This window comes from Tursiops truncatus, chromosome 13, assembly GCF_011762595.2.
Source record: "Tursiops truncatus isolate mTurTru1 chromosome 13, mTurTru1.mat.Y, whole genome shotgun sequence".
Classification (NCBI taxonomy): Eukaryota; Metazoa; Chordata; class Mammalia; order Artiodactyla; family Delphinidae; genus Tursiops; species Tursiops truncatus.
In genome coordinates this window covers 17,033,464-17,051,480 of record NC_047046.1, presented here as the reverse complement: position 1 = coordinate 17,051,480, position 18,017 = coordinate 17,033,464, and the positions used below count along the sequence as shown (strand labels likewise).

General features: G+C 40.5%; 1 protein-coding gene across 23 annotated transcripts in view; it reads right to left on the bottom strand.

Annotated features, from left to right (window-relative positions):
- GIT2 (GIT ArfGAP 2) overlaps positions 1 to 18,017 on the bottom strand; it is a 46,955-nt gene that overhangs the window by 18,804 nt on the left and 10,134 nt on the right. For 21 of the 23 annotated variants that reach the window (XR_002179454.3, XR_002179455.3, XR_012325210.1 and 18 more), the window contains 7 exons: positions 17,456 to 17,550; positions 10,524 to 10,569; positions 9,356 to 9,407; positions 5,973 to 6,045; positions 5,629 to 5,726; positions 4,340 to 4,451; positions 1,189 to 1,331 (listed from right to left, as the gene is read on the bottom strand). Coding sequence is in view for 19 of the 23 variants with exons in the window: in XM_019950323.3 (XP_019805882.1) it covers positions 1,189 to 1,331; positions 4,340 to 4,451; positions 5,629 to 5,726; positions 5,973 to 6,045; positions 9,356 to 9,407; positions 10,524 to 10,569; positions 17,456 to 17,550 (619 nt within the window). In the remaining 4 variants the exon portion in view is untranslated. The remainder of the gene's footprint in view (positions 1 to 1,188; positions 1,332 to 4,339; positions 4,452 to 5,628; positions 5,727 to 5,972; positions 6,046 to 9,355; positions 9,408 to 10,523; positions 10,570 to 17,455; positions 17,551 to 18,017) is intronic. The other 2 variants (XM_019950322.3, XM_019950327.3) reach the window with 1 other exon arrangement.

Sequence of the window (18,017 nt, the reverse complement as noted above, 5' to 3'; positions counted from 1 at the left end):
CAGTGGCGCCACTGGTTCTCACAGCTGTGTAAGCTGGAAAACTCTGGACAGAACTCCAGTAAGTCTACCTTCCCACTTCAAATATCCAACTTATTGCCAAGCCCTGCCTTTTTTATCTTCCTCCTGTTCATCCATTCTCCAATGTTCGCTGGGCTCCTCTGTGGGCCAGGTCTGGGACACTCAGCAGTGGGTAGACCAGCCAGGCCCCTGCTGCCCTGTCCTCGGGCTCACACTTTGCTACAGTAACTGTTCTTCCATCCAGACCCTCCCAGCCAAGGCCCTGAGGTAAACCTGTGTCACCTCTTGTTTGGACCTCATCAGCACCTCCTACTTGGGTTCCCTTCCTCCACTCCCTGGTCCACCGGAACAGTCCTCCCAAAACAGAGGACCCAACATGGCTGACATCGCCCTCCTGCCCTGCCTAAAAGCTTCCTGGGCTCTGCACTGTTGGCCAAGGTCCAGGCTCTTCGGTCTGGCATCATGCTCCTGCATATGGTGTGACCCCTGCCCTCTGCTGCAGCTCTGACTCCCACTCCTTTCAGGCTGACTCCACACATGACCAGATTCCCTTACCCCCCCACGCTATTGTCTCACTTCCTCTCTGTCTAGCCCACCCTCCCCAGCCTCTCCACACGCCCACATCCCAGGCATTCTTTTTTTTTTTCCCCAGGCATTCTTCAAGGCACACGTTAAAGCCTCCCCTGATACTCCTCCTCAGTGACAAGTTGTGTCTCTGTTGACCACCCCACCCCCCTCTTGTGTCTGTGTTTATGACCCTTGTACTGCAGTTCTCTCTCCTCCTGGGCAGGCGGTGACGGCCTCGTAGAGGAGAGGGACTAGGCCTCACTCAGGATAATATTATCCAGGGAAGTGTGGATAACTACCCAACGAAAGTAAACATTCGTTGAAAGAATAAAACCCACCAGTCCTTCCTCACAGGTTTTATAAAGTCAAAACTGCAGAAGGGCTGTGAGTCAACAACTGACTCAGGGACAACAGACCCCCTATTTTAAAACTATTTACCTCATTGACCTTTGCTTGGCCCAAGCTAGTAGAAAACCTAACTCTACTTCCAGAGCACTTTTCACAAGCCTAGCCCTCAAGTGATTTACAAAGCAGGCAAATTTTCAGGGGGAAAGATCTGAAAAGAAAACACAGTCTCTTTCTGTGTGCGGTGTGCCACCTCACCTTCTGCCTGTGTGCCTTGCTCGCAGTGGCGTCCAGATCCGTGTCTTCATCTGATGCCACACTGTCATAGTCCGGCTGGTCATTGTCCTGACTCTCACCACTGTGCTGGTTACTAATTGTTTTCAGTATGAGCTCCACATTGTCTATCAATAGAAGCAAAAAACTTTACTTCAGGCTTGCAAAAAACTTTTTTCCTAAAAAACTAGCCATTTAAAAGACTGGAAGAAAATGACAGAAATAGCAAGGTTATATGCACACCAAAAAGGGATAACAGCAAGTTATCAACTGGACAGAGAGTCTACTAAAAACTGCAGAGACAGATTTAAGCATTCCTCTGAGCGACCTGCCAAATGTGGGCAAATTAATTAGATGGTTTAGGAAAAAGCTGCTCAGATAAGGGGATAGGTTCCCAAATTTGTAATCATTCAAGGAAACAGGGTGTAGCTTGAAATCATGAAAATAAAGCTGTAACTAATGTAAGATTAACTGCAATTCAGTTATAATTGTACCTTGTTTACAAGGTAATGTCAAGTCAAAACAGAAAGGAAATTGTTAAAGTGGAGCCTAGAAACTAGGTGATCGAAGAGTAGGCACATCGGCCTTTCGTTAGCTGAATGCCAGTGAGAGAGAGAGAAAGAGGAGAATGATCCATTGGACACACATGGGCACACCAGGAAGGTATGGTCTATAGGGAAGCAGGGATGACTCCATTGGCTCCAAGACATTTTGAATGAAAGATTTCACAAATTATCCAAGTCTCTCCACTTTCTTTCAGGCAACTCAAGCAAACCTCTAATTTCCAATATTGTTTCTGGATATTTCGATGGATAATATCTTGGTGATAAATTATGTTTACTTAAAAGGAATTTTAATTTTTAAAATTAATATTTAAAATATACATGCCGGGGCTTCCCTGGTGGTGCAGTGGTTAAGAATCCGCCTGCCAATGCAGGGGACACGGGTTTGAGCCCTGCTCCAGGAAGATCCCACAAGCCTCGGAGCAACTAAGCCTGTGCACCACAACTACTGAGCCTGTGCTCTAGATCCCGCGAGCCACAACTACTGAAGCCCACATGCCACAACTACTGAGCCCGTGCACCTAGAGCCTGTGCTCCACAACAAGAGAAGCCACTGCAATAAGAAGCCCGCGCACCCCAACGAAGAGCAGCCCCTGCTCGCTGCAACCAGAGAAAGACTGTGCACGGCAACGAAGACCCAACACAGCCAAAAATAATTAAACAAAATAAATTAATTAAAAAATATATATATATATACGTGCCATCAGATTATAGAAGTGATAAAGATTCAATATAGAAAAATTGAAACTGATAGAGTAATCATTCATAGCTATTGATACATGTGGTTCTATTTCCTTCCAGTCTTTTTCCTAAGCATATACACATACATACAGTCAATTTCATTATTTGTAGCAGTTACGTTCTATAAAGTTGCTGTGAAGAACGAATCAGCAAATACTAAACCATTGTTCTGACTGGAAACACAGGGTTAGTTTCCTGCAAACCTCTGATCACATTTTTGTCAACTGATAAATATATAACCTCGTTTTACATGTGATTCTCTTTAAAGACATCTTTAATATATGTTGTTGATCCATTAACATTGAACTCATGGCCAACAGCACTATAACTCACGCCTGAACGAAGCTAGTCTAACACATGTATTTTCTCCACAAGGCACAACGCGACCTTCTTGCATCTAGGAATCCTACACAGCTCTTCAGCACTCTACTTGGGGACCACTTCAAATAGGGAAATCACCAACAAAAAGGATAAAAATGTGAAAACTGTGGCACTAAATAAATCTCCAAAAGGACACCTGTTTACAGTATAAGAGTTGCAATAAGGCAGAGCATGGCCTTGTTCAATCTCAGCTGGGAACGTGCATTTTGGGTGACTCAAATTTCTCAGCATGTTGCATACAGCCACAAATTACCATCAATGTGCTGTCAGTATGATTTTGAGGCAACAAATTTTAATGAATAGGTGAATTGGCAAATACGAGATCCGTGAGTAATGGGGATTAGTGGTATATTTATATTTACATGTGATATATTCACTTGTACATATGTATATATATAAATGTTTTCCTTACAAAATTTGGATTATACTAAAGCTTTTAAAAAAAATTAATTTATTACTTTATGTCATTACATAGTCTCTGAAAAAAAGTGTGCACTATTCAAATATGTAACTAATAATTGCTCTATTATTGCTTATTTGTTTCTAATGTTTCCAGTGCTATATACAACATACATGTAACATCTCTATTTCCTCTCAATTAACACCTAGAAATGGAAACACCAAATCAAAGAATTTGTACATTTTGAGACTTTAAAGGACCCTTATCACTGCACCTTCACCAAAATTTAATAAAGTTTCTTAGAACTTGTTTATGTCTCGTTGAATAAGTAAAATCAAGAAGAACAAATCGCTGTCAGTTAACGATTACTATCTCTGGGGAATGTGATGCTGACTGAAAACTGAATCTTTACGGTATGTATTTTTCCTGTTTACATGTTTTTCAATTTAAAAATGTATTATTTCTACAATTAGAAAAAAACAAAAAAGATACAGCATCAGTGCTGGGGAGGAAGTATGTTCCCAAGCATGGAGACAGGACCCTGAGCTACTGAACAAGACTCAAAGGGCACCTCGGAAATAAGTGCTTGGTGCTCTCTTCACAATTTTAAACCCCAATAACTCTTGCTGTAGACATCTAAAGTTTATAGCGACAAATTCTAATTATGAAGAACTCAGTCTTGTAGGTAAACAACAGCAGGTGAGCTGGAATTTCAGTCAAGAGGGTTTAGTTTCTTATGTCCTTTAACAAGATCTAAGTCAGACTTTTGAGTTAATTTCAGAATGCAATTTTTTAGGGAAGACAGGTGACCCAAGAGGTAAAAAATCATATATAAGATAAATTTGAATCACAGTTAATAACGCTGAAATATTTATAATTCACCAGGACTCAAAGAGAGAAACTTGTCGTCACAACGTAGCACCAATAAAACTTACAGGGCTTTAACTAAGCTGTGGTGTCAATGACTGCTTTAATTATTTTTTATAACTTTAACACTCGTGTGAAGTTTTAAGGCCAAAGAAGCAAACATTTAGAGGTCTGAAACAGTTACCTTTTGAACTAGAGAGAGGACTACCTTGCTGTCTCCTCTTGGCATCACTGAGAATGTCGATAACCAGAGTGGCAAACTCATGGGCGTTAAACCGAGCTAGTTTCTGTCTGCCCTGAGGGTGAGAAAATAATTGGAAATATTCCCAGATGTAAAAATACACACATATTCACATAAAACTAGTCAGACTAGTGTTAAACTTCGGCAAAGACCTTCCAGCATGCTCAAAGTATCATCAATCACAGCCATAACTGAATCAAATTTAACATTTTCCTTGTGAACAGTTTAAAACCATTTACATAATAGAACAATATAACATTTAAGTTCTCACAATGCATATCTATTTTTGTGAACCAAAACAAAATGGCTCTCTTAATGCTTTCTTTCTAATATCAATTCAGTTCTGAAGTAGGCCTACTAATCAAAAATTAATTTGAAGGGACAAATTTTAAAATTTCAACATAAAGTTATAGTCTAGATGCTGGGACTCTATCATTATATATAACCAGTAATCAATGAAAATGAAAAGAGCTTCATAATTTACTCAGCTTCACAGCTCTTGGTGGATGGTTAGGCTTTTTTCAGTGCTCTGTTATTACACACAGTGCTTCGATGAAAATGTGCATAAAGCTTTGTATTTTTAGTTGATTAGAACATATTCCCAGATGAGGAATTCCTATGTGGAAGGATGCAGTTAATTTTGAGGCCTCTGAAACCAGTTAACAGATTGCTTTTCTGAAGTCTGCAGCAATTTAAACTCCTATCTGTAGCATGAGAAAGCCCATCTTGCCACATCCTTACCAGTCTGGAGTATCCTTTAGTATGTATTGATACTTTATTAAGTTGATTGATAAAACTTTCATTAATGCCTTCAGGTTGCTTTCTTTGATTACTAATGAGATTAAACATTTCTTCACATTTGAAAGCCATTTATTCTTTCTTTTTTTCTTTCTTTTTTTGCCCTTGCACTTGTGGAATCTTAGTTCCCCAACCAGGGATTGAACCCGTGCCATCAGCAGTGAAAGTGCGGAGTCCTAACCACTGGACCGTGAGGGAATTCCAGCCATTTATATTTCTTTTGTGAATTGTTTTATATTCTTTCCCAGTCATCTATTAACTTCTATTGCTTTTCTTATCAACTTGTGAGGGTGTGTGTGTGTGTGTGTGTAAAGGATATTAACATTTTAATCAATCAAAAAATCTTACATACCTGTCCTGGGAAAATAAAATACCATGATATCAGCCATTTCCCAAATATGACTACTAGTGAGTTTTTGGACTTGGCCACTTGCCTGGTTCCGTGTCGATGAATACTCGGGATTGACTGGAAGGAAGGGGACGACGGTTGTCTCGGTCACCAGGGTGCTGTGATTTTGCGTGGCAAGCCAGACTAGCCAGAGGAAAGAGCCAGAGATAGAATCTCATCACCACGGGCGCCACTGCTCCTCTAAGAGCCGTGGCTCTCGCATTACTAGGTAGACTAGGGGCAGCACGCTCCGAAGCCAGCATACACAAGAGTCAATGTTGACACACGTGTTATCAGGACAGTAAAAATTGGGCAAAACACTGAGGCTGGCAGCTTGTTGCTGCCTACTGATAACAGAAGCTTAGTAGATAAAGCCACATGTTAAGTCACCTGCATCAGTCTCTCGCCTGTCAACTTCATCGTACACATCCATGGCAAGTTCTTCAAACAAATGATTACTTAGCTGAAAGTAAAAAAATATCAGGAACACAAGGGACAAGGATTAACACTAGGAAAATGAGTGGGAACTGCGACTTATTCACCCTTCTACCTCCAACGTCTTATCCAAAGCCAGTGCTTACTTAGTAAATGCCCACCATTATTAAACAGACAGTAACATTTCCAAAATAGTACAGATCCTCTAGAAATACCTGCCACCCACAGCAGCCTCCCTCCTGATATGCAGATAGGGCTGTGCCATAAGGGAAGCAAGAGGCATCTAAAGTGCCCATCTCAAAGGCAGGGTCCAGTTCTCCGCTCTTCGTGTGACATCACCTCTTTAAAGTCTCTTCTGCTCTTTTGAGAATGTTTGCCAGTACCCGCTCTGCCCCCAGTATATGGGATCTGAAACCCTTGGTAGGATAAAGAAGCCAAAACACACCATTTCGAGAGGATAAAACGTGCCACTGAAGGAAAACAGCACCCAGACCTCGGTTAAGTCTCTCTGCTGTCTTCCTCAGTAGGGGTCCCCCAAACCCCTACAAAACTACCTGAGCGTCCCCTACCAAGGACAGCCCGTCTAATCAGTACATTGTGCAGTGTCCCAACAAAACAATCCCCACAGACTGGGGTGCCCTCCTGGCAGCAACTGGGTCTTCCTCAACCCAGAGGAGGCTAAGCCCCTACCAGGCTGGCTCCAGCTCTTTCTGTACTTTTTGCCTCATGAAACCCTGCCGCTCAGTGGCTGTTACTTCTGAGTTGACTGCTTCCCCCACTCTGTGAGGGAAGATGCTGAATTTGTTCCATCCTCTACTGTTCCCTACATCCCCACACAGTACCCGGCACCAAGATGGGACCCAGTAAATATCCATTCATACACTGACCAGAAGGTACTTCATGCAGAATTTAAAGCTGGCTGCACACACCTCATTAAACTCGTTAAAATGGGTACAATGCATTGTTAGGTGACAAAAGCATGATATAAAATTCTATAATTACGCTTCAGTTAAAAAAAAAAAAGGTAGGCATCGGAAACAAGAATTAGAAAAAATATACCAAAATATTGAGCGTGAACCCATTAAGAATATAGTAAATGAGGATGATTCCCCTTCTCTATTTTCCAAATTTTATCTAGTGTGGTTACATTACATTTATATTTAAAAATAAACTCTGAGAGCCTTTTGCTGGATAAGGTGATGAAGGATTGGGAAACTGAACTTGTACCATAAACACCCAATCTGTTTCCTCTAAGGGGCTACAAGCTAATGTTATTATTACTAACAATAACTACAGCAGCAACACTGTTGCGGGCTTACATCCCAGGAGCCTTGCTAATACCATCATCATTGTAAATACAACACCTCTCTGAAGACAGGAATATTATACCACTTTACAGAGAAGGATACCAAGGCACAGAAGTTAGCTTACCTAAAGTCACAAAGCCAAGAAGTGATGGACCTGGGATGCAAGTTTCTCTTAAAATGTTAATATTTACTAATTCAAGGAATACATTAGTGGTCTTATATTTCTCCCAGCTTTTCACTAGGGAGGGAGGAAGGAAAGAGGGAGAGAGGGAGGGAGGGAGGGAGAGAGGGAGATATTGTGGGATAAACACTGAATTAGCACTGATAGGAGGCGGAGACCACAGCGTGGGGGCAGCTCACACTCACTGGGCAGCTCTGACTTGCTGCCTCTGCTGGATCACCATCTCCCTTTCTAGGAGAGGACACCGAGGTACAGAGAGGTGAAGGAGCTCGTCAGAGCCGAGATCCACACCTGACCAGTCTGACCCAGAGCCCAAGTTCTTGAGAACTATGCTCAACTTTGTCCCAGATGTTTATCTAGTGCCTGCCACACGCTAGAGATATTACAGACATAATCCCAGCTTTCAGCCTAGCAAATGTAGACTAGGATAGTCAAGGGGAGCTTGGATTTTATCCATGTTTGAATTATTTAAAATAAAAATTGGCTTACATACTGTTAAGTAATTAAAAGGAAATCACAGAATATTCACTGCTGACTCCAAAGCTTATCATCCTAATCATCTTACTATATGACCTCCTTAATTTAAGAAAGGCAATAAAAACACATACACACAAAACTGCAGATAGAGAACACAGAGACACCAAATTGCATAAAATACATTTATTTCATATTACAGTTAAATGCTAGTAATGAGAAATTCATTTAATATAATATTTAGTACTTAATATTATATGAAATTCTAGTAAAGAGTCTTCTATGAAAAGGGGAATGAAGAGTAAGACATAAATTAGGGGAGTTGCAAGTTCAGAGTTAGGCTTTGGGAAAACTCCTACCTACACTGTGAAGGGGGTCAGATTTCAGCTACTTGAATGATGAAAGGGAGGGTAGCTGGGAAAGCACAGCAGGCAAAAGAGGATTCCTGAAAGAGGACTTGAAGGTGGCCTCCGAGGGTGCTAACCCTTAAAGAAATATTTAAACGCACGCACCCACCCACACCCACACCCACACCCACACCCACACCGTGGGAACCAGATGGGAAGCAGGGCAAGAACTGAAGGGTGAGAGTGGGATGACGCCCATAAAGGCTACGAAAAGAAGTTAAGAATCTTGGTTCTGATCTTGAGAGCAATGAGAACAGCTGAGGCGGGTAATCGGGTGGTTAGAACGGCTGGGGAAGCACCGGGCGAGGCTTCATTTGTGGGGACTAAACAGAGAAACTGTTCCCAGAGGAGTAGATTTCTCGGGGTCCTGACTAAGGCTGAAATGGGCAGGCTGAAGAGAAACACAGAGACTAAAGTGAGCTTGTGACCTGCAGAACTGGGCAAACTCTGAGCACATAGCTGAGGCAGAACCAGCAGTTAAAAGCCTACATTTACAAAACTGATGAATGGCGTGGGACACGCACGACAGTTAGCGGTGGCTGGATCCCAAATAGCAGCTAGTCAATCTGCAGTACTCACCATTCCAGCTTCAGCTCTTATCATTCTCTAGCATCCTATGAGCCTACAGGAAGTAATCCCAAGAAGTGTGTCCCACTTATTCATGTACATTGAGAGAAACTAGGGAACTCTTACGGGGAGAAACAACTTCCTAATGTCAAAGGCACAGTCTTCGCTTTTAAAATGACAGAGAAAAATGCCATTATTTGAAGCCAAGCCAATAAACTGGATATACTAAACTTACTAGTACTTTCATTCTTCTTTGCTACATACTCGATGGTCTGCTTCTGATTTAACATCTGAGAGCATGAAACAAAGTCATTTGATGTACTAGGTAATGGGCTAAGAACAGGTATTAGCAGGACACATGGTTTTCCATACTGGAGTTCACTAGGAAAGAGAGATACTCACAGACTGAAGTTTCTTCTTAGCAGCTTTTGCCAATTCAGACAAATCCAGGCTGCTAAGAAAGTGTACAAAACTAATAAGCAAATAAATAAAACCATTTTCATGAGCTCTGTAGAAGATTAAGATAGCCAAGGGATTAAGATATTAATTACAGTTCATGGACAAGGTCAGAGGCCAAAATTCTACAGCCCAATCGTCAGTGAGGAAACTGAACAGAACTTAGTGAAAGTATCTCCCAGAAATACCATAATCATGCAAAGTGGTAAACTGAAAAATAATCACCTACTAACCAAAAGGCAAAATTATTGCCAGGTTAGTCCCCAGGCCCTTTATGTGAGAAGTTGTAATTTTTAAAGTATTAAAAAAAGCATGCAGAGGAAAATACAAAAAGGGCAGAATGTTAAAAAACAGAATGGCAAGATTACATATGGAATAGCAATTAACCATTTCATAAACTCTTGACAGTACTTGCAAAGTTTATTGGCTAAATCAGGGTTTAAAGTTCATTTCTGCAGCCGTGAACTCATCTGACCTTATAGACCAGGGGCAACAGATTATTACCCACTTTTTGTTCGGCCTATGAGCTAAGCATAGTTTTTACATTTTTAAGTGGTTGGAAAAAAAACCCCAACAAATGATACTTCATAATATGTGAAAATTATATGAAATTCAAATTTTAGTATCCAGAAATAAAATTTTATTGGAACAGACACGCCCTTCATTTACATAGTGTCCACGGATGCTTTCATTTACAACTGGTAGAGTTGAGTAGTTGTGGCAGAGGCTGTATGGCCCAAAAAGCCTAAAATATTTACTATCTAGCCCTTAACAACAACAAAATTTGCTGATCCCTGTCATAGACAAAGGCTACACTCTTATAACACAGAAATATTCTGTGATATATCCAGAGACACAATATACTGTCACAACTAGCTAAAACTGTGACAGTATCTCTAACTCCAATTGGATTAGCAAATTTCTTACTTGTGCTTTTTCAAACTTAAGTTTTATATGGTGGTTTACTTACAGCCATCTTATTTCCAAATTGCATAGCCATAAAAGAGAAAAATGTATGGGCTTTGTTAAACACAAAATATAATACACTTAAACACTATACAACCAAGGAAATACTAGTGACAGATAATATTGATTGGTATTTCAATGGCCTTACCTGTCTGCCATTTGAGGTATTATAAAGTGCTGTCCATTTTTGTGATCTGAAACAGAAACCAAGTCAAAGTTTTGTTCACATAAATATTGATAAGATCTGTAAAGGAATACCATCATTATTTTCTCAATTTATGTTTTGCAATTAGTATCTTCCCATAATTATGATCTATAATGGGAGAAACAGAAGTTGCCAGATTGACTACAACTTCTCAAAATCTGGCCAGTAGCAAGGATCATTTCCTTATTTTCTTCTGGTACAAAGGTCCCAACGTCATTAAGTGGAAAGCCTATGCTCACCCTAATCCTTACGCTGTTTGTCCCCAGTATAACTAATGATCTTCAGCCATGGAAAGGACATTTAGGGAGCTGAAGTAGCTTGGAGCAGGCTTCCATCTGCTCTCCCATGTGGGATGGTGGGGCTTCCTTGAGCTTTAGTGGCTTACCTTCAAATTAATCAATGAGCATAAAACAGTCAGGGCTGGCCCAGGTGGTCTGGGCAGGTCCAGGCACGGGCTCTGTCTCCTATAATGCTGACTGAGTCCTAATCAAGCTTGTGGAGGACACTGATCATGTGTCAATGAGTAAAGCCACTATGAGCATTCACATACAGGTTTTTGTGTAAACGTAAGTCTTTGCTTCTCTTGCGTAAATACCTAGGACTTCTGGGTTATAGGTAAATGCATGTTTAACTTGGTAAGAAACTGCTAGACTTTTTTCCAGGGTAGCTCTATCACTTTTCTAACTGCAACGTATGAGAGTTACCATTGTTCCACACCTTCCCCAGTACTTGTGTTGGTTTTTTGAGTTTTATTTTGGTCATTCTAATAGGTACTTAGTGGTATCACACTGGGCTTTTTTTTTTTTTTTTTTTTTTTTGCGGTATGTGGGCCTCTCACTGTTGTGGCCTCTCCCATTGCAGAACACAGGTTCCGGATGCGCAGGCTCAGCGGCCATGGCTCACGGGCCCAGCCGCTCCGCAGCATGTGGGATCTCCCCGGACCGGGGCACGAACCCGTGTCCCCTGCATCGGCAGGCGGACTCTCAACCACTGTGCCACCAGGAAAGCCCTTAACTATAGTTTTTGCAGAGCAAAAGCTTAAAATTTTGACGAAGGCCAGCTTATCAATATTTTCTTCTAAGGATTGTGCTTTTTGTGTTACATTTAAGTATTTTATATAATCCAAGACCACTAAGATTTTCTCCTATGTTTTCTTCTAGAAGTTTTAGGTTTTACATTTACATCTATGATCCATTTTCAGTTAGTTTTTTAAAAAATATTTTACTTATTTATTTGTTTGTTTATTTATTTATTGGCTGCATCGAGTCTTAGTTGCGGCACGCAGGATCTTTGTTCAGGCATGCGGGATCTTTTGTTGCAGCACGTGGGCTTCTCTCTAGTTGTGGCATGCGGGTTTTCTCTTCTCTAGTTGTGGCGCACAGGCTCCAGGGCACATGGGCTCTGTAGTTGTGGCGGGGGGTTCCAGAGCGTGTGGGCTCTGTAGTTTGTGGCACACGAGCTCTCTAGTTGAGGCGTGCGAGCTCAGTAGTTGTGCCATGCGGGCTTAGCTGCCCTGGCATGTAGGAACCTAGTTCCCTGACCAGGGATCGAACCCATGTCCCCTGCACTGGAAGGCGGATTCTTTACCACTGGACTATCAGGAAAGTCCCCTCAGTTTTTATACAAGGTGTGAAGTTTAGGTTGAAGCTCATTTTTCTGCACATGGATATTCAGTTGTTCCAACACCATATATTGTACTGTCCTTTCTTCATTGAACTGCCTTTGCGACTTTTGTCAAAAGTCAATTGAATGGGGCTTCCCTGGTGGCGCAGCGGTTGAGAGTCCGCCTGCTGATGCAGGGAACACGGGTTCGTGCCCCGGTTCGGGAAGATCTCACATGCCGCGGAGTGGCTGGGCCCATAAGCCATGGCCGCTAAGGCTGTGCATCCAGAGCCTGTGCTCTGCAACGGGAGAGGCCACAGCAGTGAGAGGCCCGTGTACCGCAAAAAAAAGAAAAAAAGTCAATTGAATGTATTTGTGTGAGTCTATTTCTGGATTCTCTATACAGTTTCATTGATCTGTATGTCCACCTCTTCACCATAACCACTGTCTTGAGTACAGCAGAGCTTTACAGCAAGTCTTAAAATTGGGTGGTGTGATTCCTCCTATGTTACTACTGTTCTTTTGCAAAACTGTCTTGGCTATTCTAGTTCCTTTGTTTTTCCATGCAAAATTTAGAACCAGGATGTCCATGTCAATAAGCAAATCCTTTAATTGCATTAAATTTACAAATTAATTTGTGGAGAATTGTCATGTTAACTATATTGAGTATTTCAATCCATAAACATAGTAGAAACCCTTTTTCAGGCTTTCCTTGATTTCCTTCATCAGCATTTTGTAATTTTTGGCATATAGATTCCACATATATTTTGTTAGATTTATACCTAAGTATTTACTTTGGAGCTATTATAAATGTTATTATTTTTCTAGTTTCAGGTTCTAATTGTCCACTGTTAGTCTACAGAAATATGATTGATTTGGGGTTGTTCATCTTGCATTCTGCAACCTTGCTAAACTCATTCATTAGTTCTAGAAACTTTATTATAGATTCCTTGGGATTTTCTACATGGAAATCATTTCATTATGAATACAGGCAGTTGTATTTCTTCCTTTTTAATCAGTGTGCCTTTTATTTGGTTTTCTTGCCTTATGGCACTGATTAGGATTTCCAGTGCAATGTTGAATAGAAGTGGTGACAGTGGACATTCTAGCCTTGTTTCTGACTTTCAGGCAAAAGCATTCAATCTCTCATCATTAAGGATGATGTTAACTGTGGCTTTTCAATAGATACTCTTTATCGGATTAAGGAAGTCCCTTCTATTCCTAGTTTGCTAAGGTTTTTCTTTTTTCTTTAATCACAAAGGGATGCTGAATTTTATAAATGCTTTTTCTGCATCAACAGGTAAGATTGTACAGCTTTCTTTTTTAGTCTGTTAATGTGATGAATCACATTAACTGATTTTCAAATATCAGTCATATATCTGGAAACCCCACTTGGTATATTACATTTTCCTTTTTACATGTTGTTGGATTCAATCTGCTTATAATTTGTTGAGAATTTTGGTGTCCCTGTTAGTGAGGGATATTTTTTGGTGCCATCTTTGCTGGGTTTGGTATTGGGGTAATGCTGGCCTCATAAAATTACTTGAGAAGCATTTCCCCCCACCTTTTTTTTTTTTTTACTGTGTTTTTTTTAAACATCTTTACTGGAGTATAATTGCTTTACATGGTGCGCTAGTTTCTGCTTTATAACAAAGTGAATCAGTTATACATATACATATATCCCCGTATCTCCTCCCTCTTGTGTTTCCTCCCACCCTTCCTATCTCACCCCTCTAGGTGGGCACAAAGCACCGAGCTGATCTCCCTGTGCTATATGGCTGCTTCCCACTAGCTATCTATTTTACATTTGCCTCTCTCTCACTTCGTCCCAGCTTACCCTTCCCCCTCCCCATGTGCTCAAGTCCCCCCTACCTTTCTATTTTCTGAAAAATATCACATAAAACGGATGTTATTTCTTCTTCGAATGTTTGGTAGGATAGTCTCATTTTATGTGCAAAAATTGAAATGTGAATTCCGAATACTTAAAAATATCTGTAAAGAATTATAACTGCAAAGCTAGCAAGCCATGTGAGTCATAAGCCACACTGATTGTATTGCTGTATGGCAATACCACTTCAGCTGGTTCACAGTATTTACTAGTGCCATCATCTGGGCTAGGGTTTTCTTTAATGGAATGTTTTTAAGTACAAATTCAAGTTCTTTAAAATGTAGGATTATATATTTACATTATCTCTTTCTTCTTGGATAGGTGTTGGTAGTTTGTGGCTTTCAAAGAATTGGTTCATTTTATCTAAGTTGTCCAATTTATATGTACAGTTATTTATATTTTGCATTACCCTTTAATGTCTGTGGGTTTTTTAGTGACATCTTCCTATGTGTATTCTTTCCTTTTTTCTTTGTCAGTATGTCTAGACATTTACCAATTTCATTAATCTCTACAAAGAATCAGCTTTTGGTTTCATTGATTTCTCTCTACTGTTCTCCTTTTTCAATTTCATTGATTTCTACTCTTTATTATTTCTTAATTTCTGCTTGCTTTGGGTTTATTTTGCTCATCTTTTTCTAGTTTCTTGAGGGTTGGGAAGCTTAAATTAGGATTTGAGACCTTTCTTCTTTTCTAACATAATTTAATGCTATAAAATTTCCTGTAAGCCTTGCTTTAGCTCCATCCCACAAATTTTGATTTGCTGTCTTTTCATTTTTGTTCATCTGAAAATATTTTCTAATTTCCCTTAAGACTTCCTCTTAGACCCATGGATTATTTAGAAGTATGCTGTTTAATTTCCAAGCATTTGGGTATTTTCCACTTATATTTTGATTATTTATTTCTAGCTTAATTCCATTATGGTCAGAGAATATACTTTCTAGGATTTTAATTATTTTAGAGTTGCTAAGGTTTGTTTTATGACCCAGAATATGGTCTATCTTGGAATGTTTGACTGTGTACTCGAAAGGAACATATGTTCTGATGTTGTTAGGGAGAGGATGCTATAAATGTCAACCGGATGCAGTTGGTTGATGGTTTCAGTTCAATATCCTTGCTGATTTTCTACCTCTAGTTCTATCTATTAACTAAATGAAGACTGTTGAGTCTCCAACAATAATTGTGGATTTGACCTTTTCTCCTTTCAGTTCTATCAAAGTTTGCATCCTATATTTTGCAGCTCTATTGCTGGGTGTGTACCCATTTAGAATTGTTATGTTTTTTTAGTGAGTTGACCCTTTTATCGTGTTGTGTCCCTCTCTATCCCTGCTAATTTCCTTTGCTCTGAAGTCTACTTTGCTTGATATTAATATAGCCACTCTAGCTTGCTTTTTTTATGTGTGTGTGTGTTACGCGGGCCTCTCACTGTCGTGGCCTCTCCCGTTGCGGAGCACAGGCTCCGGACGCGCAGGCTCAGCGGCCATGGCTCACGGGTGCAGCCGCTCCACGGCATGTGGGATCTTCCCGGACCGGGGCACGAACCCGTGTCCCCTGCATCGGCAGGCGGACTCTCAACCACTGCGCCACCAGGGAAGCCCCTGCATCACATTCTTTATGATCTCTTTCTGGGAGTGCGATGATACAAATGTTTTGATTTTGTCCCATAGGTCCCTAAGGCTCTGCTCGGTTTCTTTTCCTCCTACTCTTTTTTCTCTCTGTTGCTCAAACTGGATTATTTCTAGTGATCTATTTTCAATGCACTCTTTTCTTTGCCATCTCCATCTGCTATTAAGCCCAACCAGTGAGTTTTAAAATTTTAGTTACTGGATTTTTTAATTCTAACATTTCTGTTCTGTTCTTTTCTATATCTTCTATTTCTCTGCGGAGACTGTCTATATTAGATTTGTTTCAAGAACGTTCACACTTACTTCTTAGAGCATGATGTTACTATCTGTTTTAAAATCTTTATCTGATAATTCCAACATCTGAGTCATCTAGGGTTGGCATCTGTTAACTACCTTTTTCCATGCAAGTCTTTGGGATTTTCCTGGTTCTTCACATGTGGAGTAATTAGGGTGGTATCCCTGACATTTTGCATATTATGTTGTGGAGACTCTGAATATTCCTTAAACTCTATGGAGAATGTTAATATTTTGTTCTAGCAGGTACCTGACCAGGTGAGGTTCTGTCTCCAGGGCCAAGTGGTGAGAGAATAAAGAGAAAAACAAAAGCAATCAGGATTCCCTTCAGGCTCTTGGTCAGAGATTTAGGCACCTGTGCTGCCACTGCTGTTGCCACTACTGAAGCCATAGGATTGCCTAGGGACTAGGGTGGGGAAAAAAGGAAGAGAAAAAAAACCCAGGGGAATTCCCCTATTCTTTGTCCTGTAGGAATCCCATTTCCTGCTCCTCAGACCACACAGAGAAGGCTTCTTTGCACCTGCTATGCAGTTCCAGGTTTTAGGCTGTCCTGGATGCCATATCAGAAGCAAAATAAAGGGGACACTCACCACCAGCTTGATGGTACTTTGAGTTCCCTAATCTACCTGCTACAGTCCTCAGATAGCTACTCCACGTATTTGGTCCATAGTTTATAATTGTGTTCAGCAGAAGAGACAGGGTGGGGGTGTGCTTATTCCATCTCACTGGGAACTGGAACCATACCAAGGGCTCTTAACTCTGTTGTACAACCAGGGTGGAGAACCACTGTATACATGTATGTGGATATTCTATATCAAGGGTTGGCAAACTTTCTCTGCAAAGGGCCTGATTGTAAATATTCTGGGCTTTGTGGCCGTATGGTCTCTGTTGCAACTACTCAACCTACTTAACTCTGCTGCTGTAGTGTGAAAGCAGCCGTAGATAATATGTAAATGAATGGGCATGGGTATCTTGCAATAAAACTTTATTTGAAAAAAAACAGGTGATAGGCTTATCTGGCCCATGGACCACAGTTTGCTGACCCCAGTTCTACCTCATGAGCAAAGCTGGTTAATGGTAAAGTTCACTTTTTTACTTTTTCCCATTCCTTAGATAGCAGAATTCTGCAAATAACTACAAAAGTTAATCCTTTGCTCTTCCATTCCTACTCCCATTAATCACAAGAACCGTTGCGCACGTTCAGTTTGAGTTCAATTATGCTCTTTGATTCCTGAAACAGTCACTACTGTAGAGCTAAAATTTTAAAAACTAAAATTCAAGATTTGACCGATGTTACATATTTCACATATAACAAAAAATGCTGTAGCTATCATTGCAAATAGAAATCCTTATTTGCAATTTTCTCAAGGATACGTTAAAGCAGAGATCATACATGATAGTGTCCCAATTTGTTTTTCCAGAGACTGACTGGCTGGAGGTGTGGAGAGGCTGCTGTCCTTTCAACTCACCTGGTTTCCTGCCACACAGATAGAAGGCTAGTCTGTCAGTCAGCTCATACTGTATTTCTACGAGGCGTTCTGCCAGCTCATGGTGCCCTCCTTGCCTACCAAGAGAAAACAAAGTACCATTTATATTGCTCGCTGGCCACTGGAGCTAGAATAGAAAAGTACAGAGACGTCCCCTGAGATACCTGAGTCATTTATCAAACGTGACTTTTTAGAATAATCAACCTTTTTGTGTGAGGTAAACTGTCAAGGTCTACTTCGATTCCCACCTTTATAAAAACTGTTTTCACAATCTCAACTATCGCCTTTCCTTTATTAATTTATAAGACAGAGTACTTAATAAGGAATTCAAGGACTTATGAGAGGGACAAAGAATAACTTCATCTAATGAGGTAGAAAATAAAATTAATAAATGGTCAAGGGTAGAGGTTCTCAAAAATTAACTAGCATGCTTAAAAAAATATACAGATGTCCAGGACCCACCCTTGGAAATTCTGAATCAATAAAAACAGGAGTAGTGTGGACATTAATATTTTGAAAAAGGTCCTTCCCCTAGATGCTTCTC